Raw genomic sequence first — 27023 nt, 5'->3', positions numbered from 1 at the left:
GTATCGAGCAGCAGCAATGACAGCTCAAGAGAGCACATGGTTAATACAACTAATGAATAATCTACATCAACCAGTAGACTATGCAATTTCAGTATATTGTGACAATTAATCAGCAATTTGGTTTGCGGAAAATCCGGTCTTTCATGTAATAACTAAGTATGTTGAAGTGCATTATTGTTTTATTAGAGAAAAAGTTCTACAAGGAGAAATTGAGATGAGACAAATTAGTACAGATGATCAAGTTGCGGATGTGTTCACAAAAGGCTTGAGTGCCAACAAATTCAAGATGTTCCGTTATCAACTCAGCACAGTACAAAAGGTTGGTGTTGAGGGAGAGTGTTGAAGATTAATACCAACCCGTTAACGGATAAAAATAAAAATATATGGATGAGAATAATTTTCTCATTCAATGAATAGAATTTAATAGATAGAAATTAGAATGTGTGGTTTGGAGTATTTCTCTCATTTAATAGATAGGATTTAAGATAGAAATTAAAATATGTGTGGTTAGGAGTATTTCTCTCATCTAATAGATAGGAATAAAATTTATTTGTGGATAGAATTTAGTTTTTGATAACTATTTATCTTGCATGGTGAGTACTATAAAAACTCTCTCCTGTATTCATATTCAATCATCCAACGGAAAATAAAAATATAGAGTCTTCAAGTTGAAAGTTGTTCTTCATCTTTCTTTTCTTTTCCTTAATTCTCAAAAGTGTTGTAGTGTCTTTAAAGTGTGAATATAATACAAGTAATTTATTTACTTGTTTATAATCCAATTTTTTAATAGGGAAAGGCTAAAGTAAATTAGGATGATCGGATGCTCGTGGATAGCCCCGGTCCAAACACTCGCCGTTACGAACAGATGCCCTTACTGTTCAGAGACACAATTCAACTCAACGGGAACCAAGTGGTGGAATGTGGATGGAAGCTTGATTCAAATCTGGCAGGCTCCGAGTCTTCTCTTCCCCACAGGCCACAAGAGCGAGCAACAATTTGTGGTTTTGTATGTATGAACTCGTTCGCTCGTCAAAGGACGCGCTATGACTCGGCCATATGCGTGAAAGTCATAGCTTTCAGCCACTTCCATATATGGCTGAGCAATCCACCAATTTGTGCACTGACCAGATTTCCAGCTCCGGCAATTTTTTTTCTTTTGCATTCATTGCGAGTGTGTGAAGCTAGAAGGTGCTCCGATAACATAGGAATGCAAAAAAGAAATTTGCAGGGCCCGTGACGAGAGTTCGCGACTCGTGAGATTCATATGTTCTTTTCATTCTGATAAAGATCTGTCTCCACCTGACACATAATTTTCACCGAGAAATGCAGACCAAGTAGATACATTTCTATAAAGCATGAAGTAGCGTTGTGCGAAGAAATGACTAGAGATGACGTTAACAGCAGTTGCTTGCTGCATGTACTAAATGCTGCTCGTTTGTTGCGTGTCCAGTTAAAGGCAAAGGAGATGAGGAATAAAAGGAGATGAATTATCATTTCTGGTTGCGCAAGTCGAGACTGAGCTCCCACTCGAAGGAAGCATGAGGGGCAAATAGAGAAGCAAGTGGAGTAGTAGGTGTAGTTCTCTTGCCTTATTTTCAGGTTACTCGTGTGAAAAAGTTGATATTTTTCACACTTTCCATGTAATTTCCGTTTTAACCGATACATATATAGAAGGGCTAAGAGCCTAAGAGGAGAGGCAGAGAAGTTTCCATCGAGAAAGGCGTAGCTTTTGTAGTCGTCGTCTCGTCTTCCTCGTAGCTGGTGGCGGCCATGGGGTGCTGCAATTCCTTCCTGCGGTCGGAGAGCGAGAAGTGGAGCCACCAGAGCCAGCAGCAGCAGCAGCGCCGCCGCCCGTCCTTGTCGCTCCAGGCGGCCGAGGACAGTGGTGGGGGCAGCCGTGGGCGAGAAGTGCCGGCCTTTGACCAGTTCTCGCTGGCGGAGCTCAGGGAGGCGACCAACGGATTCATCCCTGAGAACGTCGTGTCGGAGAGCGTCGACAAAGCCCCTAATGTGGTCTACAAGGGCCGGCTACAGAACCGCAGGTGGATCGCCGTCAAGAAGTTCACCAAGACTGCCTGGCCTGATCCCAAACAGTTCGCCGTTAGTTTCTCCTCCCGCCCCCTAACCCACCCATCGTCTCGTTTTGTTTCTCGATTGATCTTGTTGTTGGTAGCAAAAAGGGAATAATTGCTTCTTCTTCTTGCGATTATAGGAGGAAGCATGGGGAGTTGGGAAATTGAGGCACAGGAGGCTGGCGAATCTAATTGGGTACTGTTGTGAAGGAGATGAGAGACTCCTGGTGGCTGAGTATATGCCAAATGACACCCTTGCAAAGCATCTCTTCCACTGTATGTATTCCCATCACCCAATTATCTTCTTCTGTTGAAATGACTTCATTAGTTGAAAAATGAGTGTTACTTATCATTTTGTTGAGCTGGAGTATCTGGAAGCTCTCAATTTGCATTGCTTTTCTATTGGAGTACTATGCCATAATTTGTGTACTTGTTATAAGCCGAATTTTTAAGCTGTCGCCTTCATTGAAAGTGGTTAACTAGTATGCAAAACTGTTGGGAGCGAGTGTCATTAGACTGATTTAGTTAGGAACTGGACACGCTTCTCAATATCCAAGTTGTTCTAACAACAAGATAAAATCTTGGTTTGTCAAATGAAGCATGGTGAATTTGTTGTTCCTATGTAGAAGATAAAAAAAACAATTTTGGTAAAGAAAAACTGCAATTTGTTCAGCATCTTATGGAAGGTCTTTTTTGCGTTACTACTTAAAGTTTATTTTATATGAAATCTTACCCTTTATCATTCTTTGCTTCGAAGGGGAAAACCAAACTATTGAATGGGCTATGCGTCTAAGAGTTGCATTCTATATGGCCGAAGCCCTTGAATACTGCAGCAATGAGGAACGACCACTGTATCATGACCTGAATGCTTACAGAGTCCTTTTTGACGAGGTGACTTAGCTAATTATTATTGAATCATCTTTTCATTTGAATAGTTAGGATTCTTCTGCAGTATGATATATTGCTGACACAACAATGGTTTGTTGTGGGAAAATATCATTGGAGTTTGTACTTTTAAAAGAAGATAATATTGAGCCGAGCAGCTTTTATTCTATATTGTCTTTGCAACTTTATGAAACTTGTCTGCTCGGTTTCTTATTCTGCAAGCTTCTACTTGGAAACTAAGATGTAGTGATTTGTCAAATCTCATGGTATTGATTTTTTTCTATGCTAAAGACAAAGTTCTCTATGATTGAATCAAAATGGGCAAACTTCTGTGACTTAAGAGATATTATGCTTGTGAGCAAAGTTTTCATTGCCATTTGAGAATGCATCCTTTATTGAACTGGATTTTCTGTCTTTAAGAATCCCTGAATACACTTGGTTAGTTACAGTTGGTTTTAGTGTGTGTATTATGAGTTTTTGGTTTCTGACAAAGTATTCAATTACTAACTACAGGCCAAGATATTCTGTTCGTGCGTAATAAATACCAATAGTTTTTTATCCATTTATAACAATACCAGCAAAAGTTAAATGAACCAGAGTTAGATTCTGTTTCTGATTCACCATTCAATCTCTTCTTCCTTTTCAAGTTTGAAGTTGCCAAAGCATATTTTGTATGTAGGAGCTATAAGATTAAAAGGCAAGTGAACATAATTCTAAATTGTTGAAAATACTGGCTTGTTAGGTCGTAAATGTATGTAGAATTGGTGTGATTCATTTCACCCTTTGCCAATTTACTGCAATCACATAAAGAGGCCATGTACATGCACTCATTTATCTTGGCCATGCAACTAGATAGAAAATAATTTCAATGTGTAAAACTTATGAGCATAGCTTCTGAAACTGTAAGATGAAAAAGGAAAAGTAAACAATTATAGTATTTTCCACTTCCTGAATTTGCTGCATTCACAGAAATTGTTGTGACATTTGTTTAAAATGCTGGCTGGTTTTAGTTTATTTTTTCATATATGCATGCAGGATGGTGATCCACGACTTTCTTGTTTTGGTTTTATGAAGAACAGCCGGGATGGGAAAAGTTATAGCACTAATCTAGCATATACACCACCAGAGTATTTGAGAAATGGTACTAGCTTATTTTTGTCACTGAAGAGATTTGTTAAGTACATCTTTGATACTAATATCATCTGCGCAAATTCTCTTTGTTTGATGTTTCTTTTTAGCATTTTGCTACGAGCAAAACTCTGTTGCATGCTTGAGCATAGTGCTTTATTTTTGGTGAGGAAAGGATTGTAGTAATTTTTTCATCATTGAGTTTTGTGTTATATACATGTTCCATACGTAACATTTAGAAAAATATCTGTCTATACAATGATAAACTACAATCTACCGAAACAAATCATTATTGATTTCCCCCTATTTCAAAATCTCAGCAGAGGTTTGGAGGATATATGCAGAGAGTATGAAATTTCTAAAAGAGAGAATTATTGGCATATAACACTTGCTATATGTCTATGGATATCCATTAGATGTTTTATTCTTACTTCATACCATCCGATCAGAAAACACGAAGTTCTGATTTCATTCCACAGAACCGTCTCTTATCTCCTTTGATGCAAGATCATATTGGTATTTTTTTTTTCCTTCATACCATAGTATCAAGGGCAAATTGTACGAGCCTTGTAGTAGACTGAATTACAGGTGGAGTTCCTGTTGGTTTCAAATTGACGTGATCCTTCAAACGTGCCCACTTAGTCTGGAACACTATGGCAAGGCTTTATATTAGCTTTATGTAATGCCCAATCTACCTAATTTGATTTATTATTGTCTATTTCACTCGTATGTTACTCAATTTCTATCCAGCAATCAATGCTTTGGGATTATGACGACAATCCAAGCAAATTGATGTGTGTGAGATTTGAAATTAAGTTAAGTTGTAAAGTGGCATTCATGTTTTTTTTTAATTTTCCAGGTGCAAAATTATTACCACTATTCTATCTTTCTTAACCTATCAATATATTAATACCTGCTAAAGTAAAAATAAATTCAGGCTTGTGCCTATGACTGGAATACCTTTGATTTTCTGCAGGGAGAGTAACTCCAGAGAGTGTGATATTTAGCTTTGGCACTGTCCTTTTGGATCTTCTGAGTGGAAAGCGCATTCCTCCTACTCATGTAAGTTATTGTTCCATGCTCTTAGGGTTAGATATGCATGTTTTTAAACATAGATTGTTGGTAGTAAGAAACCTGGTGAATAAAATCAGGTTAGTGAGAGCCCGCATACCGATAGTAGACTACCATGGTTATTTGATAAATTCCTTTGCAATCTCTTATCTGCATTCATGAAAATCCCTGTCAGCTCTTGACAAAAGGAGTTGCATTGTATCAGTGTTTTTAAGACTGAACTGGACTGGCTGGTGAAACCAGGAGCCAACAACAAATTCAATCCAGTTTGACTCATAAATTGAGTGATATGAAAATAGTAACCGAGAAAATTGAATCCAGTTAGGTTTCTAGGCTAATGGTTGGTGTTCTTCTGTTCCTTTCTCTTGGGGTTGTGTATATATGTAATTAAAAAAATATTTGTACAAAAGCATATTTGTGACATTCTTTCTCCAGTTGATGGATCACCAGTATGTTAATATCTTTATTAAACATATAATTATTTTGATAAATGTAAAAATATAAATTATATCTGTGATGTCATTTTCCTAGTCAGTCAGTCCATTTGGTTCCAACCAGCTGCTCATGGCTAGTTTGGTTTTCGAAACACATTGTGTTAGAACCTATAGCTGAACAAGATTATTGATGTAGCCCTTAGTCTTGACTATTATGTCTCAACTTATAAGACACGTTATAGACTTTTGATGAAATTGCTATATTGCCACCTTAGGGTGGATTAGAGAATGGCTTCAAGAGTCAAGATACACAAGACAATCCACTAATAGTTCGAAAAGATACAATAATGAAGTACAAGAACTATATATGAAAGATTACCAACAATAAAGAAAACTAAGTAAAACTTGATGTCCAGTTGTCAGTGGAGCGTTATTGCGTCGTCGGAGCCTTTTTGAAGCAACACGTAGGAAGGAAAGTTGTAGCAGATGTTGTCCTGAAGCTTCTGGTTGAAGATCCTTATATAGGCCCATTCTGGGCACCAACCCCTCTGGGCGCCTGGATCATGCTGACATGGTGACCTCTCGTCGAAACTTCATCCGCGAAGTTTATCCACCTCCGGGCACCCGGAACCAGACCCCCTCCGGTTGCTTGGACCGTTGATGTGGGTTTGGCCAGTCGACGAGCTCCAATTCAGCTCCTGGATAACTTTTCGCCTGGACCAATTTCGAGCGCTCGGACCACCTGGGTGCCTGTCCAGGCACTCGCCCGGGCGAGTTGGTCCAGGCGCTTGAATTCCGCTTTTTCCCACTTCTCCTTCCTGCAAAAAAGAGTCAGTCCGGGTAAATAAAAATATGTTTATCCTGCAAAACAGTGTTAGCACAACATAATAAAATGAGAGTAGTAATTAGATCCTGTCTCCTTGAAACTAGGATCTAGTTAAGGTCTCAGCTTAGGTTTCCCAAATAGACCTAAGCTGGACCGACGCCGCTCCCTCAACCGGGAACGTGTCCTCACTGGATCTCTCCTCTAGTTGCTTACCTCTTACTTACCGACTGCACCAACTGCAGTCGCTTGATTTGCCTTTGATCCACCAAGTCTTCTCGCCAGCCGGTTGTTAGGTCCTGCGGACCCAACCGGACTTCTCGCCAGATATCGGGTCCTGCGGACCTATCTGGACTTTGCACCAGCTATCGAGTCCAGCGAACCTAGCTAGATTTCAGCTTAGTGTCAAGTCCTCCAGACTCGTCAACTCCTACACACTTGGTAAAAGGTTAAACACACGCCACATCTAACTTTAACTTATTTGTCATACATCAAAACCAGATTATTAGTACAACTTGCACCAACAGTTCCCACCTACAGGCGAAGGTATGTGCAACTGTTGGTTGCTACTCGGAAAGCCTAGAGGTTCCACTGTACAAAAATTTTGTACAAAGGTCTGAACCTTTTCCTAGCTACCATGTGTTCTTTTAAATTAAATTTTGGATCGCCGGGGAACTTAACACGTTTGATCCAAAACTTAATCTATTTGTTCTTTTAGGTTTTGACTTGGATCTCCTGCGGAACTTAACACGTTCAACCCAAATCACCTTAAGTTATTAATTTCATTAAATATTAATTTCTATAATTGGTTCCCAGTACTGACGTGGCGAGGCACATTGCCTTCTTGGATATGGGAGCAACCACCACCGATTAGACAAAACCTTTTATAGAAAGCTAATATTTAATTTACTAAAATAACTTTAGGTTAACCGAAAAGAACAATCAAATCACAAGGTAAAACAAAAAAAACACAACATCAAAAAACATATTCGAAATACTAGAATCGTAAGCCTCTTGTATTTGGTATTATTTTCATAAATAACTAGTATGATGCGGAAAAGGAAAAACTACTAGTTATACCTTCTAGAAAGACCTCTTGATCTTCTACTGTATTCCTCTTCTAACCTCGGACGTTGTGTGGGCAACGATCTTCCGAGATGAGAAACCACCAACCACCTTCTTCTCCTCCTAGCTAGGTTCGGCCACAAAAAGCTTTACCAAGGATGAAGAACAAAACACCAACCAAGCTCCAAGAGATGCTAGCTTTCTCTCCTTCTTCTTCTTCTTCTTCTCCAAGTAGTATCCGGCCGCCACAAGAACTCCAAGCCTTTGAGAGTTTCGGCCACCACAAAGAGGGAGAGAGGAAGAGGATGGCCGGCCACTCCAAGGAATAAAAGAGGGAGAGAAATAATAGAGGTTGTCCCTATGAAGGCACCCTCACCCCTTCTTTTATATTCCTCTAGTAAATTAGGAAATTTAATTACAATAAAATTTCCTTAATTCCCTTGACATGATTTAATTGAGAAAAATAAAATAAAATTTCCCCAATTAATCTCTAATGGCCGGCCACATCAAAAGAGATAAATTAGACAAGTTTTAATCAACAATTAAAACTTCTTAATTTGTTTCCAGAAATTTTAAAAATAAAATTTCTCTTTAAAAATCTCTTCATGGTTGATAAAAAGAAATTTCTATAATTTTAATTTTATCAACATGTGGATAATTTTAAAGAGAAAATAAAATATCTCACCAATCTACAAATAAGGAAAGAGATCTAATCTCTTTCTTTAATCTTTTGTAAATCTTTTACAAGAGAGATATTTTAATTTTAATTCTCTTTAATAAATTATTTCTTCCACATAATAAAAATTAAAATTAAAATTCTTTTTTAATTTAATTTGGCCGGCCCCTACTAGCTTGGGTTCAAGCTAGGGCCGCCCACCCCAATTTATACCTAGGCCGGCCCTAGCTTGGTTCCCAAGCTAGCTTGGCCGGCCCCTATTGGGTGGGTATAGAAAGTGGGTATAGGTGGGTATAGTACTCTATAAATAAGAGGCTACGATAGGGACCGAGAGGAGGAATTGATTTTGGTCTCCCGATGAAATTAAGCATCCCGTGTTCTGTTGGGTTCTTCGAGCCGCGAAAATCGCTTTTTCGCGTCGCGGAAACCCCGAAGGACCCAAAGCCGTAGATCCGTGCAAAGATTCGTATAAAAAAATTCGAAAAACTATTTCTTGTACGAGTTCAAAAACTGATCTACTACTTAGATCTATGAGGAAAAAGTGTTTACCCTTGATGCGATGCCCTTCGCGTTCCCGCTCGTCCAAATGATGCCGGATCTCAAGACCGTCAAGCGCCGGTCCTCTAGAAGTATCCACACGGACACACTAGATGGAGATGACCAAAACCAAGGTGTGCTAGCACCTATGTGGTTCGACCAAGGGAGGGGAGGGAGAGCTTGAGAGGAAGGAGGAAGAAGATACACATGAATGAAAATCAAATTTCTCATTCACAAAACAAGTGGCCGGCCACTTAATTCATTTAATGCATTAATTGCAATTAATATGAAACTATAAAATCACATTAATTGCATTAATTGCAATTAATATGAAACCATTAAGAGAGTGGCTTTGTTACTTCCATGAGGTGGCACCCATGATGTGGAACATCATTATTGGTCCACCTAATGCCAACTCACCAATGAGGTGGCAAAAGGTCAAGTCAAAATTGACCTTTGGTCTTCCTTCTCAAGTCAAGTCAAACTTGACTCATCTCTACCATGGTGGATCTAATCCAACCATTTGATTCGAGCCAACTTAATATAATGAATCTAATTCATTAAATTAAATTGATTCAATGAGTCAAAATCTAAATTAGACTCATTGAACACATGAATCAACTTGAGTCGAACTCAAGTTAGCCAAATTAGGATTACTCTTAATCCAATTTGATTCATCAAATGAATCTAATCCTCTTGGTTCATCATATGAACCTAATCTCCACCTAATTGTCCTAGTGTGTGACCCTATAGGTTCTCATAGCGTTGGCAATGCCTAAACCCATTTAGAGCATAAGTAATGAGCGGTATCTAGCAACACATCATTACTACCCGTTACAAGAATGTCGAGATCCGACATCACCTTGTGACTACCAATTGTGACTACTCACAAAATATGACAAGTGTCCTTCATCCTAGACATCTAGATTGATCGATATGAGGCGTAGACCGTGTCATCCTCTAATCAATCTAAATCTTGAACTCCAAGTAGACTCACTCGATCAAATAAGCTCAACATCTCATGTTGACTCATTTGGGCGTGGCCATGCACTTCGTGGTCTAACTCTATCAAGAATATTGATGTCGCTCCCGTCGTATGGGAGGATAGATCCCATCTACATCACTCACATCCCTCTGCATAATTTGTTACATACCCGATAATCGCCTTTATAGTACAGGTGACGTTTGATGAAACTAAAGTACATAACTCCATATGTGATCCATGGTGACTTCATGTCAAAGGACTAATAGTCATACTAATAGCACACGAGAAAGTATATGACACTCATATAACGATCCACGATACTTTCTCACGGCGGGTCATTCAAGATACATTCTCTAACGCATACCCATGTCGACTGATATCTCTATATCCACGACTTGAGATCAAGTCATCGAGCCGACCTACATGCTAGTCTTATTAACATTGTCCCTGAATGCTAATACTCGACTAGGAATGTTTTAGAGTAGTGTTCCCTATATCATCTCACTATCGATTCAACTAATCGATTGATATAGGTATGAACGTTCTACTCAAGGACGTTACTATACTTATTTTATCTGACACTAATACAAATAAGCATAATAACCAAAAACCAATGCCTTTATTAATATACAAGAATATGATATACATGAGTCCATACAATCATCAAATGATTGGCTCTAGGGCTCTAACTAACATGTTCGCCCTGAACACACAACTTAATTTCATCAATAATAATTCATTCCACTAAAGAACTATTATTGAACTACCGCACCAATCCCAAATTACATTTTGGGCTCCTTCTTATTATGAGTGTGTTAGTCTCCCTGTGTTTAAGATAACAAATATCCACTAATTAAGTAAGTTACTGACAACTCACTTAATTAATATCTAGCTCCAAGAGTAGTACCACTCAGCTTCGACTAAGTCCACCTGCAGGGTTTAATGACAATCCTTATGAGCTCCTCTTGGGGACATTCTCAACCTAGATCACTAGGACACAGTTTCCTTCTATAATCAACAACACACACTATAAGTGATATCATTTCCCAACTTATCGGGCTTATTGATTCATCGAACTAAATCTCACCCATTGATAAATTAAAAAATAAATATAAAATATATGTGCTTGTTATTATATTAGGATTAAGAGCACACACTTCCATAATAACCGAGGTCTTTGTTTCTTTATAAAGTCAGTATAAAAGAAACGACCTCTAATGGTCCTACTCAATACACTCTAAGTGTACTAGTGTAATTATATAGTTAAGATAAACTAATACCTAATTACACTACGACCTTCCAATGGTTTGTTCCTTTCCATTATGGTCGTGAGCTACTGTTTATAATTTATAAGGTACTGATAACATGATCCTCTGTGTGTGACACCATACACCATGTTATCTACAATATAAATTAATTGAACAACTACATTTATCATAAATGTAGACATTTGACCAATGTGATTCTTATTTCTAGATAAATGTTTATACCAAAAGCTAGGCTTTTAGTATACACTCTAACAGCAACTTCATTTTCTACATGCTCTTGTTACAGTTCTCCATCTTTTCTACTCGCTGAAAACTGACTTGAACGTCGGAGGGTCATCGCTGGGAACACCTTCCCGGCCCGGCACTAACGACTTTGTGTTGCAGGCTTGCGTGGAGTCTTCGTCAACTTTCCAGTCACATTCCCAGTTTGCCGCCATCTCCGTTTTCGGACAGGATCAAGTTGTTTACTCTCAGATTGAATAATCTTATGATAAGTTGCCATGACAAGTGTTACTGATGCAAGTTTTTGGTTGGTAGTTTGTGAATTAGGTGAAGATAAGATAATTCTGGAAACTAACAAAGGAAGGTGGCTGAAATTTCAACTTTGAACAAAGTGATACACTAACTAAAAGATTAGCATTTAGCCTTGATTTTAACAAACATAATGAAATGTTACTAAAACCAATACAACATTGTGAAAAAAATGCCATTGTGATGTCTTGTGGAACGACAGGAGGACCTTTTTTTGATAGGAGATTAGGCTCCCGAACAACTGGCTTTCTAAGCCAGGAGTAGTACAAATATCTATATAGAAAAACACGAGGCTGAAAAATTGCAATCAAAGAATACCACAAATATCAACCATCCTTTTACTTTAGGTGGCATGAATTTTGCCATTGTTCATGTCTCTGTTGCCATACATCAGTGCTCCATTGTGGTGTTTCCTGTCACATGCTATTAAGTTGGCTAAAGGAGCTACAATTTGGTTATGTTTTGTGAAGATCATATAGTCAGATGTTAAATCTTCCATTTTGGGAAGATTTGATTTTAGCCACGATGTAGTTTTCTCAGTTAATAGCTAAGCCCATGAGTTACATGTCTTATCAAGGCCCTACACAAAAGGATTAAAGAAAATTATGGCTTATCTATCATGGTGCCTGTGAATACTCCAGCTTCAGTTTGACTATACCCATCCGTAACTATTTTTATTATTTAGTCCACCTTTTACTTGTGATTAGCAAAATTTATAGAGCATGTGCACGTGAATATTGGTTCATTTGTATTGATTATACTATGTGCACACACACATGAATATATGTGGTTATACTATGCGAAAGGACAAATATATTTGAGTAATTGATGAGATCCAAGTTCTTGCAGGCTCTTGACATGATACGTGATAAAAACACTTTAGTCTTAATGGATTCTCACTTGGAAGGAAATTTCTCAACTGAAGAGGCAACTACACTAGTTGACCTTGCTTCTCAGTGTTTACAGTACGAGCCTAGGGACCGACCCGGTACAAAGAAGCTGGTGGCAACACTTGAACTATTGCAAAGAAAATCAGAGGTACAATTTATGTTAAGACAGTTCTTGAATACTAGTAAAAAAATTGTCTGCTGCATTTGAAATATGAACCGTTCAGTTTGACAAGATACATCTTGAGACAAGTGTGCGTGATGTTCATTTAGTTTATTAGTCTTTCAAAACTTAATATTCTCAATTCCCTTACAAATAATAGCTTCTGTTATGAGATAATGAAAACAATTGGAGAAGTGAGTGATTCGATCCTCTTAAAAGCTGAGCATACCTTCTTGTTTGCTATGGGCATCTGCAGATGCAATGCCACAATGTGCTCCTTTGTGGAGCAAATGTTGCCATTTAAGAATAGAAATGAAATAAAATAACTCTTACATGAGATAGGTGACTCTTATAAACTCACTAAGTTGCCTCTGTTTGTTAATTGGATGCTTGTCAAGCATTTAAAAGATTCAACAAATGAGTAAGCCAATGTTACATTTCAGAAATGTTTTAGTGGTCTAGAATTTCTGAAAGTATGTTTTATACTAATAATGTTTTGTGTCGCACAGGTGCCATCTCACATAATGATGGGCCTTGAGAAGCAGCATGAAGAAGCTCCACCTCTGCAGCAGCCTCTGTCGCCTATGGGGGAGGCCTGCTCCAGAATGGATCTTACAGCCATCCATCAGATTTTAGTAATGACTCACTACAGAGATGATGAAGTAACTAATGAGGTAGTTATGCATATTTTGACACAAGAAACTATTTTGATTGTTTTCGGCAATACTATGGTTTAGAAAGTAGTTCTAGTTTATAGGAATAGTATAATGGATTGATCTTTTCATGATTATCAGCTATCATTCCAAGAATGGACACAGCAGATGCGGGATATGCTGGAAGCACGCAAGCGAGGGGATTTTGCTTTCCGCGACAAAGAATTTAAGACAGCAATTGAGTGTTACTCTCAGGTATTTCTGTTCTACATAAGTGAATGATTGGGGACAAAATGGTTTGTTTTACTAGGATAAAAATTTGAGTGCTGGTCTCATACATGATACATCTGTTCTATAGTGTTGAATGTGATGAGTTTAATTGATGAATTTATAGGAACCCACTTCACTAGTTCCATTCCAAACTGATTCCACCTAACCGATTAATCTTAGTATCACACAATGGCTATGCTAGCAACATCAACATTGTTATCTATTTGTGAAGGTTGTTTGACATTATAGCACACATTGCTCAAGTTGGCATTGTTCTTGCCCAATTTGTTTTGCAGTTCATAGATGTTGGTACTATGATCTCGCCGACTGTCTATGCTAGGCGAAGCTTATGCCATCTTTTGTGCGACCAACCTGATGCAGCTTTACGAGATGCTATGCAAGCACAATGCCTTTACCCTGATTGGCCGACTGCTTTCTATATGCAAGCTGTTGCTCTTGCCAAGCTGAACATGCAGGGCGACTCCCTGGACATGTTAAACGAAGCTGCAAAGCTTGAAGAGAAGAGGCAGAAGAACACTAGAGGTTCCTAATTATGCTCATGTAATTGTATCTTCTCACTATGCTCTTGTTCATCTGTGCTTGCCGTGCCTGGAAAAGAAATATTATAGAGGGAAAAAAATGTTTCGATTAATTTAATGTATTTGGTTTTCCTTATCTGTTATATCTGATTAATTGAGAGGTTTCTGAGTCAATCAAGCGTGTACGCCTACTCTTCATAGTCGCAGTTAGCACATCACTGCAATAATTTCTGATCTAAAATTGTTTAATTTTTCTAAATTACATGTGATACGGTATGTTGTGACCTGAAGGTAAGGTGGAATTGATTGTCAAGATGATGTGACAGTCAAAGTAAGGTGGATGATGTGATAGTCAAAGTAAGGTGAGGTGGTGGTCAAAGTCAATATGAGAGAACAGTTAGAGTATATGCGATGAATGAGTCACGCTTATCAGGATTCAGCTCCTCGCTCCTCAATGCTAAGACATTCAATATGAAGCTAGTCGGACCCAGAGTAGGTCGGACTTAAAGGATTTAACACTCCACTTCTTAGTGTCAAGGCACCAAGCATATAGCTGGTTGTCCTCAGCGCTGGTCAGATTTACAAGGCTTAGCTCCCTATTCTTTGAGCACCAGTCTCTCAGCATATAGTCGATCGACCCTATAGTCGGTCAAACTTAAGGGACTTAGCACTCCATTATTCAGTGTCAAGATACATAGAATAAACTCGGTCGACCCCATAGCCGAACGAGTATACGAGATCCAACTCCGCACTTTGCATAGGCAAGTCTCACATCTTATAATCGATCGGGCCCAAAGTCGGTCGGACTTACAGGGCTTAACTCTCCACTTCTTAGTGTTAAGACATTCAGCATATAGTCGGTCGGCCTAAGAGTCGATCGGATTTAAGGGGCTTGACTCTTCATTCAACACCAAGTCTTTCAGCATATAGTCGGTCAGCCTAAGAGCCAATTGGTCAGCTTAAGAGTCGATCGGACTTAAGGGACTTGACTCTCCATTCCTCAACACTAAGTCTTCCAGTATATAGTTGGTTGGCCCCAGAGCTGGTCGAACTTACAGGGTTCAATTACTCACTTCTCATGTGTCAGTCTTCCATCATATAGTCGGTCGGATATAGGGTCGGTTGAACTACTTCTAGGGGCAACATTATTAGGGTATCACAACAACTTGTCAGAGAATAACAGCTACCCACCAGAGAATATTTCGATATTCTGACATATACATACAATGAAACCTTCTTATAAGGATGGTTATACATTTTCCATTATATGATATCAGACATTCTCAGTAGCCTCATTTATTATGAAGGTTATACAAGATAATTAATATACATATAACGGAAGCTTTAGTGGAGGATGATTATACATCTTCCATTACCTGATAATACACCTTTCATTACCTGAAATATTCTGACACTAGATATTCTCTGTTACCTCATTATTGCGGAGGTTATGAGAGACGATATAAAAAGATGTCCTCTCCATTAGCTAGATACGCTTTTATATATACACAAACATTTTTACAAAGTTCAGATTACACGCACTGTTTATCTTCCACATTTCACTCGACTACTATCCTGACTTTAGTGTCGGAGTATCTGCACCAGGGACCCCCCTAGTTCTTGCTCTAACGTTCTCCTTTGTTCTCTCTTTGGTGTGCGTAGAGAGGATCACCCAATATTATCTTTCAAGTCAGAGTCTTCTTCCCATCAACATCAGAGCCACCTGTCCTACCACCTTGAGATAGGATTAACATTATAAAAATATTCAAAAGTCATCTGAATTTGCACACAAATAATTACAATAAATTATATATTTTTATTGTGTTTGTACATATAAATTAAAAATAGTTAATAAGAATTAAAATATAGTCAAAAGCCATGCTAGCCAGATCAGTCGATCGAACGGCATGTTCTATCGAACCTTCGAATAACTCAAACTTTGTTTAATCTGTAAAATAAAGTTAGCACAATAATATTATAATAGTCCTACAAAATAGAGTTAGACAGATATATAATTGCATGAATAAGACACTTGAGAGTGTCTTGATCTCAACTTACAAATCTCTTGATTTATTCAGTTGGATCAATACCTAAGATTTGTCCTTATCAGGATACAACCTCACTACACTTCCTCCAGAAGCTTATCTCAACTCACATGCAAAACATTGAGTCCTCTAGATTTGTATCGGATAGACCTGTCAACACTTTCACTTGATTTGATATCAGATTTTCCAGACCTATCAAATTCACCTACCAGATATCAGGTCCACTTGATCGATTTGGACTTCCAGCATGGTTCCACAACCTACTGAGACTTTGCTTATTTAGTATAAGGTCTAGCTGATCAACTAGAACTTTTAAGTTGAACATCCTACACATTTGATTAATTTATCAAATAACAATAAAATTGAACTTGAAACTTTGACAGCATCAAAATATAAATTCAATTATGGTGCTCCTTGCATCAACACAATCGTATTAATCATAGTATGATTAAAAGACTATTGTTAACGACGTCAAAGTACATAACTCCATGCATACAATAAATGAAGATCTCAAGTCAAAAGATCAATATACACTCATTCATAAGAGAAATGACCAATGATACTTAATATGCGGTCTCCTCTTAAACGGATTGTGTCCAGTATACTTCTAAACTCAAGGCACCCCCAAGTACAATTTTGATATTCATCCCTCGGTTTATCTCAGCTTAGTGATACTCAACGTTGATCTAGATATCTATGTCCCCTCTAGATATCTATCTGATTAAAGACTATTTTCAAATTAATATTACTATTAATCTATAGAACTTTATCATTAATCATATACATACAAAAAAAAATGATTAACGATAAATGTTTGTCTTTATTAAATAATTATCCACACATACATATACATAAAAAGTATTTTGATACACACACTAACACACTTAAGGTAGGAGTGATTTTATTCTCCGGGGGCTATAAGAATATCGTGTTTAACGGCCACAATAAGAATAGGTACCATTTAACCAATTAACCTAAAAGGCCCAAGGCATTCTTTTCCCCCTACAACAATTCACCTGCCTGAGCTTCTTACTGGGCCTTGAGCTAATGAGATGGGTTTGCATCTAACAAGCCCACAGGAGCACAGTCCGTGAATGAGAATCCAAGTCCTCAATTGTGGGGAAATAAACCATCGACCACACCCCACCGTGTGTCGAGACAGTGGGACGAGAATGACCATTTCCGTATCCAAATTTATGAGACAGTAAATATATCTATATATTATAATTAGTCTGGTCCCAGCAGTGCAATCTAGAAGCGAAGACATGATGTGGCTGTCTCTGAAGCAGCGACTAACTGATTGGCAGTGTCCCCCCTCTCCCTTTTCCTCTTTTCCACGGTCTCTTTGTGTTTTTTTTTTTTTTTTTACACTCCATCGATCGTCGTCATGAATAGAGCTGTCGGGCATTCGGCAGGCTCGTTTGATGGGCTTTACGTGCACGGGGATGGCGCACGCCGTGGCCGGCCGGCAGTGCAGCAGCGTGCGTTTGTGGGTTGCCGCCCTCGACATGGCCTCGCAGAGGCAGGCCGGTTCATGTCTCCTCTCATCATGCTGCCCTCCGCTTAGGCTTTACGTGCGGGCAGGCAAATGGAGTGATGTCCTCTGCTACTTCAGAGACCCAGTAATCTGAGATTATGAACCTGATCAACAATATACTGGTCGATTTCGCATACGACAAGTCAGTGGTCCAAATCACATATGCATGTATATAGTCAGGATCAATATAATTGTTAGATACAAAGTCCATCAAATGTGACTGGTCCGATGCATGGAGCGCGAACTGTTTTACTTTGATTATTTATTTATTTTACAAAATAATTAAGACTTATCAATTTGATGCTGTGTGATTCCTAACGAGTCTCGCCGCGCGCTGGCTTCCAAGCGCGATCAGACAAACAGATACTACTACGCATGTGCCAAGAGACATTAGCATATTGGTCGTCGACGTTTCGGGATGATCGATCCTTCAAAGTTCAAACAAAAGCTAGCTTAATTATATTAACGGACGAATAAAAAACTACACTAATTAATTCCTCATCATTCTCGCCTTCTTAATTTATTCACCACTAATCATTCATCCAATGAACATATATACAAAATATATAAACAATTAGAACAGTATATTTGTACACATATATGGAAGCATTTCCTGGCGATGGATGGATGGGGTTAGGCATGGTTTAATTAGTCAATAATTGGATGGAAACAAGAGCTAAATCCAAAAGTAGCTAGAACTCAACGTGCGCCAACATCCATAGAGAAAAAGAAAAGAAAAAAAAAACAGTGAGGTTTAATTTGGTCATAGCTCCATGATTGTCGTTTCTTCATCACATGCCAATCGCTAGCTAGCTGCCCCCAATAAATTCATTTTAAATTTCTTTTAATCAATCGCTCATGTCCTCTTGCTTCCGTTCGACTATATTGTGAATTTCGGTTAATTAACACACGACATTATTTGATTCGACTGAGAGTTACCAGCAATCCGACACGGGAATTGCGCGCGCTAGGAATTGATTTTAGTTTTGGAGGCTTCTTTGTAGTCAAGTGTTGGAGGCTTGGCTTTTCACTCATGCAATCAATCCCTTCTATGCAATTTGTGGTATTTGAATGAGCGCAAACCAAATACAAATATTGATTCAATTGAAATCAACTAGTGGAATATTTAAGATGAAAAACTCAAATTGAAAGGGAGAAAAAACACATGAGAGGGATTTCCCTCTTTTAATTTGGAAAATATAGTTAGTTTTTAACCTTATCTATCTCCTCTCTATATGGTTATAGTAAATTAGGAATTATTTAAGCTTGAGATAATTACATTGTTAGTAAAAGTTTAATATATAAAAGCTGGAGTGTGACTTGCAATTACAAATTAAACCACGGTAAAATTTTCTAAGGAAATACCACGGTACATGTGCAGAGTTCGAATCGACAGTTTTTAATAAATGATGTTAAAACAGCTGTCAACTTTATCCAATTATATTGAATTAGAGACAATGAAATTAATAATGATTGAAGAAGCCGATTAAGATCATCTGACCAGTATTTAAGGGCATTTATATGGAAAACGATAGTCAAATTTATTCCAAAAATAATAAGAAAAAAACAAAAGTAATAAAATCCAAGTTAAACCGCCTTGGCACTAAACGATAATTGATTTTCTAAAACACACACAGACACACACAGAATCACAACTATATATCTATATCTAGTCTTTTCAGTCGATCGATACAAGCAAATACAAGACACGGAGAAGGTGCCGATTAATCAAAAGTTAGAAAGCTCAACTGGATCGGACTCGCACGATTTGTATGATATTTGAGAACTTGAAGATCGAATTCAAGTGAATGGTGGTTGGAGTTATTATTAATTAGCAGCCGTAGCTGTCACAAAATTGCGTGGATGGTGTGGTCATGTGATGGGTTTAAGAATGGGAAGGCATGGCATGTGGACTCAATTAACAAGTTAATCAAACTCACAGCAACCGCAACGGAACAAATCAATATGGCTCATCAAATTAAACGGGTTTATATATAATTCGCCTAGGCTCATCATTAATTAATTCAACCGATGGATGTTAATTGGGATCGATTTTAAATTAAATTAAATATTATATCATTCTCTTGGGTTAATTAAATTGTACAAAATAAAAATAAAATAAAAATAACAATGGAACTGTTTCAAAAGGAGGCCTAACGTGCCTTGCACCGTAGCACAAGCGTCCAAACATCTACAGCAAATGGCTACTTATTAAGACAAAAGACATAAAAGGGTTCGGTCTTATCAGGCACCCACCTTCTCTTCTCCAAACAATAGCCGAAGCGAATCAGGGTGAAAAAAAATAAGAAAAATAAAAAATCAATTTTTAGTTTTTACCATGCAATATAATGCATCGGTTTCTGATTCGTTTAGCTACGATTTTAGCTGAAAATCCTTGGAACCGACCGACACTGATGCATGCCGCCGCGATTCCAAATTTAAAAATAGTTAATTAAGCAGCAGAAGCAGAAGCGGAAGCTAGATGGATTTTTAATGGAAGAAGCCAGCCAAATGATTACTCCAAGGAGGAGGAATAGTAGACGACAGAAGCATACAACGCAACGTCCATGGAGTGGGTTGGATGTGCGTGCCTGCCGCATGCAGACGCCATCACCCAACGAGCACACGTGCTTCCCTTCCCCCACTGCTTCTTGTTTCCTTCCTCGCTTGCTTGGCTGGGCTTCTCCTCCTTGCTTGAAGCGCTGCTGTTGCCCTCTTCAATCCGTCTCCCTTCTTTAAAACTTTCACCGAGTCCGAGAAGAACAGTAGTGGCAGGACAGAAGCCGTCCATAAGGCTGGAAGAGCGCAGCAGCCTGGTGTACATGCGTTGATGCAATGGCAAGCCTGGATTCTTGTCCTTTATCAACATGATTCAATCCTTGTTTTTGTGGGAAACAAGCCAACAGAGCTGGGAGAGCAGAGCAGAGCTAAAGGAAAAGGCACAGCAAAAAAGTGGTTCACAGCTCGGAATCCTCTCCATCACTTTCTTTGGTGCGTGAAAGAAAGGATTCTGTAGTTGGTAGTTTGCTAGGCGGGCTTGTCGCTGGCTCTTCTTCCCAATCTTGCCACCTCTACCCTTTTAGTACGCCCACTATAACTATTTTTTTCTTTCCTGGGGAAGACCACACCCCTTAAAACACACGCTGCTGCCCCTGTTGCAGCGTTGCTTGTTGCGCCCCTGCCTTTTCTTTTGCCTCTGTTGCGAATGTGTGATGTGTCCCTCTTCTTCCTCAGTCTCACCTGTTCTCTCTTCCTCTTTATGCGTTCGTTGAGCAGAGTGTGGTGGAGCTGTGTGATGAAATGGGTGAAAATTTTGAGAGAAGAACCCCTTCGGTCAGAGAGGTTGAGCAGGTTTGCTTTCCTATTCTCTCTTCCTCCTCCTTCCCATCTATCTACTATTTTTCATATATATATATATATATATATATATATATATATATATTTCTGGTATGAATCTTGATATGTATTGGAGGAAAAATATTTTTTGATGTGTGTTTTACATTTGTTGTTATTTTCATTGAAAAAAGTGGGTTTTGGAATGAGGCATGTTGATGCATGGAGGCCAAATGAGCTGGATTTTCTGGTGTTTTTATTTTGATTTATCACTAGCTATCCATGTCTTCATAAAAGAAAAGCGTGTGGTGGATGCACTTGTGCACTTTTTGTTGTGGCCGAGACATTTCACATTTTTTCCGTGTAATTTTGGTGTGGCCTGATAATTTCATGCTTCTTTTATTGTGGCCGAGACACATTCCAGCTCTATGCTGTAAATGAGTAACGTTTAGATTCTTTTTGGAGCTTTCCTCTGACAATTTCATCTATACTAGATATTTGCCTTCTTCTCCACCAAGAAATTTTTATCAGTATTGTGATTTCGGATTTCGTAGATTCTTCTGTCGTATGTATCTTAAATGTTTAACTGTTTCCTCTTTCTTTGTGAAATGAGCCTCTTCTCCCTCTCTTTGTTGAGCAGGCCATTACAGCTTTGAAGAAGGGCGCTCATCTTCTGAAGTGTGGAAGGAGAGGGAAGCCCAAGTTCCGGCCTTTCAGGCTCTCAACAGTATGTGGGAAGATTTTTTTTGTTTGTTCTTCAAATGAATGGCCAAGTTGTTATCCTTTTTGTTTTTTGTTTTTTCCTTCCTGAACATTAGATATGAAGGTGACAATTAATTTGGGCATTATGAACCTTGCTTTCAGTTAAACCTCCTGTTACTCTTGGACTCAGTTTGCAAAATCAACCATCATTATTTTCATTAAAACAAGAGAGAATATTTGCAATTCATCCTGCAATTTGGAACTACCTTTTGCTTTTTCACGCTTGTTTTCTATCAAAGCTTTTCTTCATCAGGTCCCACTCTGGAACAAAGGCATCTCTTGCAACTCACAAGTAACAACTTTAGATTCACTTTTTGAGTCTCACTTTGCATCGCCAGATGAAACTCTGGGTCCTGGAAGGATAATCTGAAATGGTCACTTTTCACTATTACAGTCTTGTTTTATTTCACCATCACCATTGTTGCTCTTCTTTGTTTTCTGAATGTCATGATTGTGTCAATGGACATAATGTAGAAACTATTCTTTAGTGTTGGTTGCTAATGGTTTAATATAAATATGCACTAGTGTCTTGATTGGTGAATCAAAAATTTTGTTAACATGAAGTACACATGTTAGAGAACTTAATAGTTGCTAGTACTGTTCAAGAATTTATTGGAAATATTGAAAGTGATCTTAAACCTATGACAGTACGAGAAGGTTTTAAAGCTCTTCTAGTTTCTTACATAACTTTATTAATTTTGCTAGTTTGGTATATACCTGCATGCAGCACTTTTGCAAGTCATTCATCAAAATATTTTTTACTTATAGGATGAGAAGAGCTTGATTTGGTATTCTGGGGAGAAGGAAAAACACTTGAATCTAAATGCTGTCGTCAAACTGGTTCGCGGACAACAAACTGTATGTATCCTTAACTAAATATTTATACAAGTAATTGTTGTGATCTTCCTTATTTCATCTCAGTAACAACTGATTCAAATCAAACTGATGCGCAGGTAAATTTTCTTCGGCAGAATCAAATAGATAATAAACTTCAATCATTTTCACTTATATATGAAAATGGCCAACGTTCACTTGACTTGGTATGATTCACACTTGATTCTTGTCGTAAAGTTGTCTCTTTGGCATAATATATTGCTCATCTTTCTTTGAACATATGTGCCTGCCCGGCTCTAAATGACGTTGTTGTTGTATGTGCCTTAGATATGCACAGACAAGGAACAGGCTGACTCTTGGTATCTAGGTCTGACAGCCTTGGTATCATCAACTCATCTACCAAGACCTTTGGCTAACATAAGTAGTAGTAGATGGGCACATAGCTGTGTAAATAGCCCTGTTGGCTACATCACAACAAATCATAAGCCGGGGCTCATCCATGGTTCAGCAAAATTAGCTAAGGTTAGAGAGTACTGTCCTCTTATCCTTGCAGCAAACATGACGAGCTTTGTCTGTTGAATTTCTCTTTGATAGCATATCAAATAAAACCTCCGAGTCAATTTATTATCATCCCTTATACTGGGTGGCAAAATTTCATAGTTGATTTTTCTCTTGAAGGTGCGCAGTTTGTATGGAAGTCCTGCTCGGTCTTTGTTAGACAAGCATTTGTCAGATAGAATGTTGAAATCGTCAGATGAATTCTATTCACCAAGACAAAGAACTTTGTCGGATATTCAATCATATTTGGATAAAATACTACCTCGACTTCCACATGTGGTATCTTACACCGAGAAGGATAAAACAGATGGTAATCTGAGTAATAGACAAAGATTACTCTCAAAATCAAAGCTCAGCTTGTCCGAGCATGAATCTCCCAAGATTTATGCCAATGATGGGCTGAGGGATGTCTTCATCTGGGGAGAAGGAGTAGCAGGAGGTATTTTAGGCAGCGACATTGACTCATCAGTTCCGAAGCGTTTGGATTCAACCCGAGCACTGGATGTGCGGAATATATCCTGCGGAGACAAGAATGCTGCTTTAGTTACTAAACAAGGCGAAGTCTTTTGTTGGGGGGTGGAAAATGGTGGGAGACTGGGGCATAAGGTCACTATGGATGCTCCTTGTCCAAAAATTGTGGAGTCTCTAACTGGAATCTGCGTGCAGAAAGTTGTTTGTGGGGCACAGTGCACCTTTGCCATCACAAATGCTAGCGAGCTATACGCATGGGGTGACAGCAACCATGGCCTTGACCTTTCCGGTGACAGAGGCCATAAAAGCCATTGGTTTCCCCATAAGATATCTGGTCCTCTAGATGGCTTATCTATATCAAGGATTGCTTGTGGAGAATGGCACACGGCAATCGTGTCATCTTCTGGGCAGCTATTCACTTATGGTGATGGAACATTTGGAGTTCTTGGTCATGGTGATACCAAGAGTGTCTCTCAGCCCAAAGAAGTTGAGTCATTGAAAGGGTCACGAGTAAAGTCGGTTGCATGTGGACCATGGCATACGGCTGCTGTGGTGGACATCGCTGTCGGTCATGTTAAAGGCAATTCTCCCGGTGGCAAGCTATTTTCATGGGGCGACAATGATAAAGGGAGACTTGGACATGCTGATAAGAACAGAAAACTTACACCAACATGCATTGCTTCCCTAGTTGATTGTGATTTTGTGCAAGTTTCCTGTGGAATCATGTTAACTGTCGGGCTTACAATTACTGGCAGAGTTTTTACTATTGGAAGCTCAGTCCATGGAGAATTAGGAAATCCCCAAGCCGAAGATGTTTCGATAACTAGAGTTGAAGGGTTGCTTAGAAATGAGTCTATTAAGGAGATATCTACAGGTTCATTTCATGTGACAGTGTTGACGACAAAAGGAAAAGTATACACTTGGGGAAAGGGTGGAAATGGACAACTTGGATTAGGTGATAATAAAGACAGAAACTCTCCAACACTAGTGGAATCCTTGGAAGATCGGCATGTCGATAGCATAGACTGTGGTTCCAATTTCACAGCCGTAACTTGTTTGCATAAAATTATCTCAAGCAAGGATCAATCGCTATGTACTGGTTGCAAATTGGTTTTCGGGTTCGCTAGGAAGAAACATAATTGCTACAATTGTGGTTTCATGTTCTGTCATTCATGTAGTAGTAAAAAAGCCATGAATGCAGCATTGGCACCGAATAAATGCAAGAGGTGTCGGGTTTGCGACGCATGCTTCACACAACTACACAAGATTTCAGATCCTAGAACGAACATGGAGATTTCAACACCTAGGCCATTACTACTGACAGTGGAAGGATACTCTGATCTAAAAGTTAAGAAAGAGCAATCATCTCTCTCCAGAGAAAATCCATTTTTCTCTAAATTGCCATCCCTCGAGGAAACTAAACTGATTGAAGGAAATGCAGAATCTATGCGAGAGAAAAAAAATAAGCACAACACACAATCCTTAACAGCTCGTAGATGGGGGCATGTGCCATGTCCTCTGCAATTCCTTGAACATGCTAGAGAGAGTTCCTTGAAAGTGGTTCCTATTTCTGGACAGGAGATCTCTGATATTCTCGGTGCTTGTTCACAGAATTCTATGCTCGAGATAAACAATGTACCGTCCAAAGCTGGCAGCTTGAAGCATGACTTAGATAATGTCGATAAGATTCTGAAAGAAGAACTACATCGATTGCAAAATGAGGTATATTTTCTAGCCGCTATCTATTTAATTGACTATTATTAAATCATTCATCTTAATCTCATTTCCCGTCATATTTTTGTCAAAAAGGATAGCTATTAATTAATATGGTATTTTATTTGATTAGGCAAAATCTCTAACTCAAAAATGCCAGAGCAGAAGTCAGAAGCTCCAACTTTATAAATGCAAAATTGAGGAGAACTGGTTGCTAGCTAAGGATGAAGCTGAGAAATGTAAAGCAGCAAACGCCGTAATCAAAATTCTATCCAGTCAGGTATGGGTATGATGGAATCGTTTACTATCTGCTGCTTGGTTTATTTAAGCCATGTTGTTTGAGCTCATAACCTGCAGTAGAAAGTGAGAGTGGTGACACCACTAGGTACACAAATTATGCTTCTTGGAAGTAGACTACACATAGTTATGGTCAAATTTTATACCTTCAGCTTCTATTTGCCAATGCACTAGTAAATGAAGATCAACTGTCGTTTTCTGATAGCCATTTTAGTACAATATCTTTTTATCTGTAAAAAGCATCTAACATGGGTTTAGTTTGGAACAGATGAATGCTCTAACTGAGAAACCCCCGGCAAGAAAACGGATGAGTCATATTGGATCCTCCGCTGATGTGATTGAAATGTGTCACCCTATGCAAACTAAGTGTTTGAATCCTAAAGATGACCAGCTGGTTTCTGGTTCTGGTCACCAGCTTACTAACCAAAACCAGAGCTCCAAGAATCAAGCTTACACAGGCATGTCAAATGAGGCACCCACAGCTGGGGGAAATGCAAAAATTTACAGAACTAATGAATTGAAAAATGAAAGCGTGGAGCAAGTTGAAGTTGGCGTGTATATTACTTTCATCACTTTGCCTAGTGGCCAGAAGGGTCTCAAGAGAGTACGATTTAGGTAAGCCACAGTTCCATAATCCAATTACTTTATAATTATGGATTCATGCTTGCACAATTGCTGAACTATCTATTTACTCAATTTTTGAACACATAAAAATTAAATGACAAAGTTATTCATGAATGAAGTTATAAGCAACAGAATGCCAATGATGACTAATCTTGATATCATGTTAACAGTCGGAAGCATTTCGGTGAGAAGGATGCTGAGGTATGGTGGGAGGAGAACCAGAGGAGAATATATTCGAGGTACAACATCGAGAAAATTGTAACGCCACCTTGAAGTGAGACAGACAAATAGTTGACATGAAACTGAGATGTGGTTGTTAGTGAATATATGGAACAACAAATTAAACTAACAATGACATTAAGCAGTTAGCTGCAACAAAAAAATTCAACTGGGCAGCTCTCCTTTAACAGTGAAATGCCATAGGTTTATGGAGATTTAGAAACAGTATGTTAAAATTATGTAAATGGCTTTATGGAGCTTTAGAAGCCAAACCTATAAGTCAGTGGAAGCTGAAGCAAAGAGTAGTGAAACTGAAGGGTGGATTGCCAATAGTTCTTTTATTGAGAGCTGCTCTTGTTGATCGAGATTAACTTGCTCTCCGACTATATTGATTCTCAGAGTCAGAGCTGATCAAATCAGGTACCTTTGTATTTAAAGAATAACTTAAGATTGTTGGCGATTTACACATGGGTGAAGTATGTAAAGATTGAGTGATGTCCTAATATCTTCTTAATTGTAAAGAATGATTTAAACTCGAAGTATTTTATATGAAGTTATATAGATGGTGTGACTACTTTCTTCCTTACAATTTGGGTTACTGAATATTGTTAGCTTATGCTTAAACATTGTATCACAATCTGTT

The 27023-nt window shown here is 38.5% G+C and overlaps 2 protein-coding genes across 5 annotated transcripts; both read left to right on the top strand.

Annotated features, from left to right (window-relative positions):
- The first annotated feature begins 654 nt into the window (after window positions 1–654).
- Window positions 655–14161, top strand: LOC122019923 (serine/threonine-protein kinase BSK1-like). 2 transcript variants are annotated; one of them, XM_042577556.1, is made up of 10 exons: window positions 655–1573; window positions 1672–2100; window positions 2213–2348; window positions 2830–2963; window positions 3993–4098; window positions 5062–5147; window positions 12325–12513; window positions 13035–13199; window positions 13320–13433; window positions 13745–14161. In XM_042577556.1, the coding sequence occupies exons 2-10, from the start codon at window positions 1771–1773 to the stop codon at window positions 13997–13999; spliced, it is 1515 nt and encodes a 504-aa protein (XP_042433490.1). In that variant the 5' UTR covers window positions 655–1573; window positions 1672–1770; the 3' UTR covers window positions 14000–14161. The 2 variants fall into 2 exon arrangements, with proteins under 2 accessions (XP_042433490.1, XP_042433489.1); XM_042577555.1 differs by having other exon boundaries at window positions 655–2100.
- A 5924-nt stretch (window positions 14162–20085) lies between these two features.
- LOC122019845 (PH, RCC1 and FYVE domains-containing protein 1-like) lies at window positions 20086–26966 on the top strand. Of its 3 annotated transcripts, none has more exons than XM_042577408.1 (10): window positions 20086–20560; window positions 20846–20920; window positions 21543–21629; window positions 22433–22522; window positions 22618–22704; window positions 22826–23020; window positions 23177–25249; window positions 25374–25520; window positions 25806–26152; window positions 26332–26966. In XM_042577408.1, the coding sequence occupies exons 2-10, from the start codon at window positions 20870–20872 to the stop codon at window positions 26432–26434; spliced, it is 3180 nt and encodes a 1059-aa protein (XP_042433342.1). In that variant the 5' UTR covers window positions 20086–20560; window positions 20846–20869; the 3' UTR covers window positions 26435–26966. The 3 variants fall into 3 exon arrangements, with proteins under 3 accessions (XP_042433342.1, XP_042433341.1, XP_042433343.1); XM_042577407.1 differs by having other exon boundaries at window positions 20086–20651; XM_042577409.1 differs by lacking the exons at window positions 20086–20560; window positions 20846–20920; window positions 21543–21629; window positions 22433–22522; window positions 22618–22704 and having other exon boundaries at window positions 22884–23020; window positions 23185–25249.
- Window positions 26967–27023: the final 57 nt, after the last annotated feature.

This window comes from Zingiber officinale, chromosome 9A (genome assembly GCF_018446385.1).
Source record: "Zingiber officinale cultivar Zhangliang chromosome 9A, Zo_v1.1, whole genome shotgun sequence".
NCBI lineage: Eukaryota > Viridiplantae > Streptophyta > Magnoliopsida > Zingiberales > Zingiberaceae > Zingiber > Zingiber officinale.
The sequence above is the reverse complement of the archived record's forward strand: the minus strand, read 5'-3'. Positions and strand labels throughout refer to the sequence as shown.

Bases quoted from the DNA above. Each gene is read 5' to 3' on its own strand.
- LOC122019845 (XM_042577408.1), top strand. From the start codon at position 20,870: ATGGGTGAAAATTTTGAGAGAAGAACCCCTTCGGTCAGAGAGGTTGAG. The intron at 22,705-22,825 runs GTATGATTCACA...TATGTGCCTTAG, and splicing joins GCCAACGTTCACTTGACTTG to ATATGCACAGACAAGGAACA. The intron at 25,521-25,805 runs GTATGGGTATGA...AGTTTGGAACAG, and splicing joins TCAAAATTCTATCCAGTCAG to ATGAATGCTCTAACTGAGAA.
- LOC122019923 (XM_042577556.1), top strand. From the start codon at position 1,771: ATGGGGTGCTGCAATTCCTTCCTGCGGTCGGAGAGCGAGAAGTGGAGC. The intron at 5,148-12,324 runs GTAAGTTATTGT...AAGTTCTTGCAG, and splicing joins AGCGCATTCCTCCTACTCAT to GCTCTTGACATGATACGTGA. The intron at 13,434-13,744 runs GTATTTCTGTTC...TTTGTTTTGCAG, and splicing joins CAATTGAGTGTTACTCTCAG to TTCATAGATGTTGGTACTAT.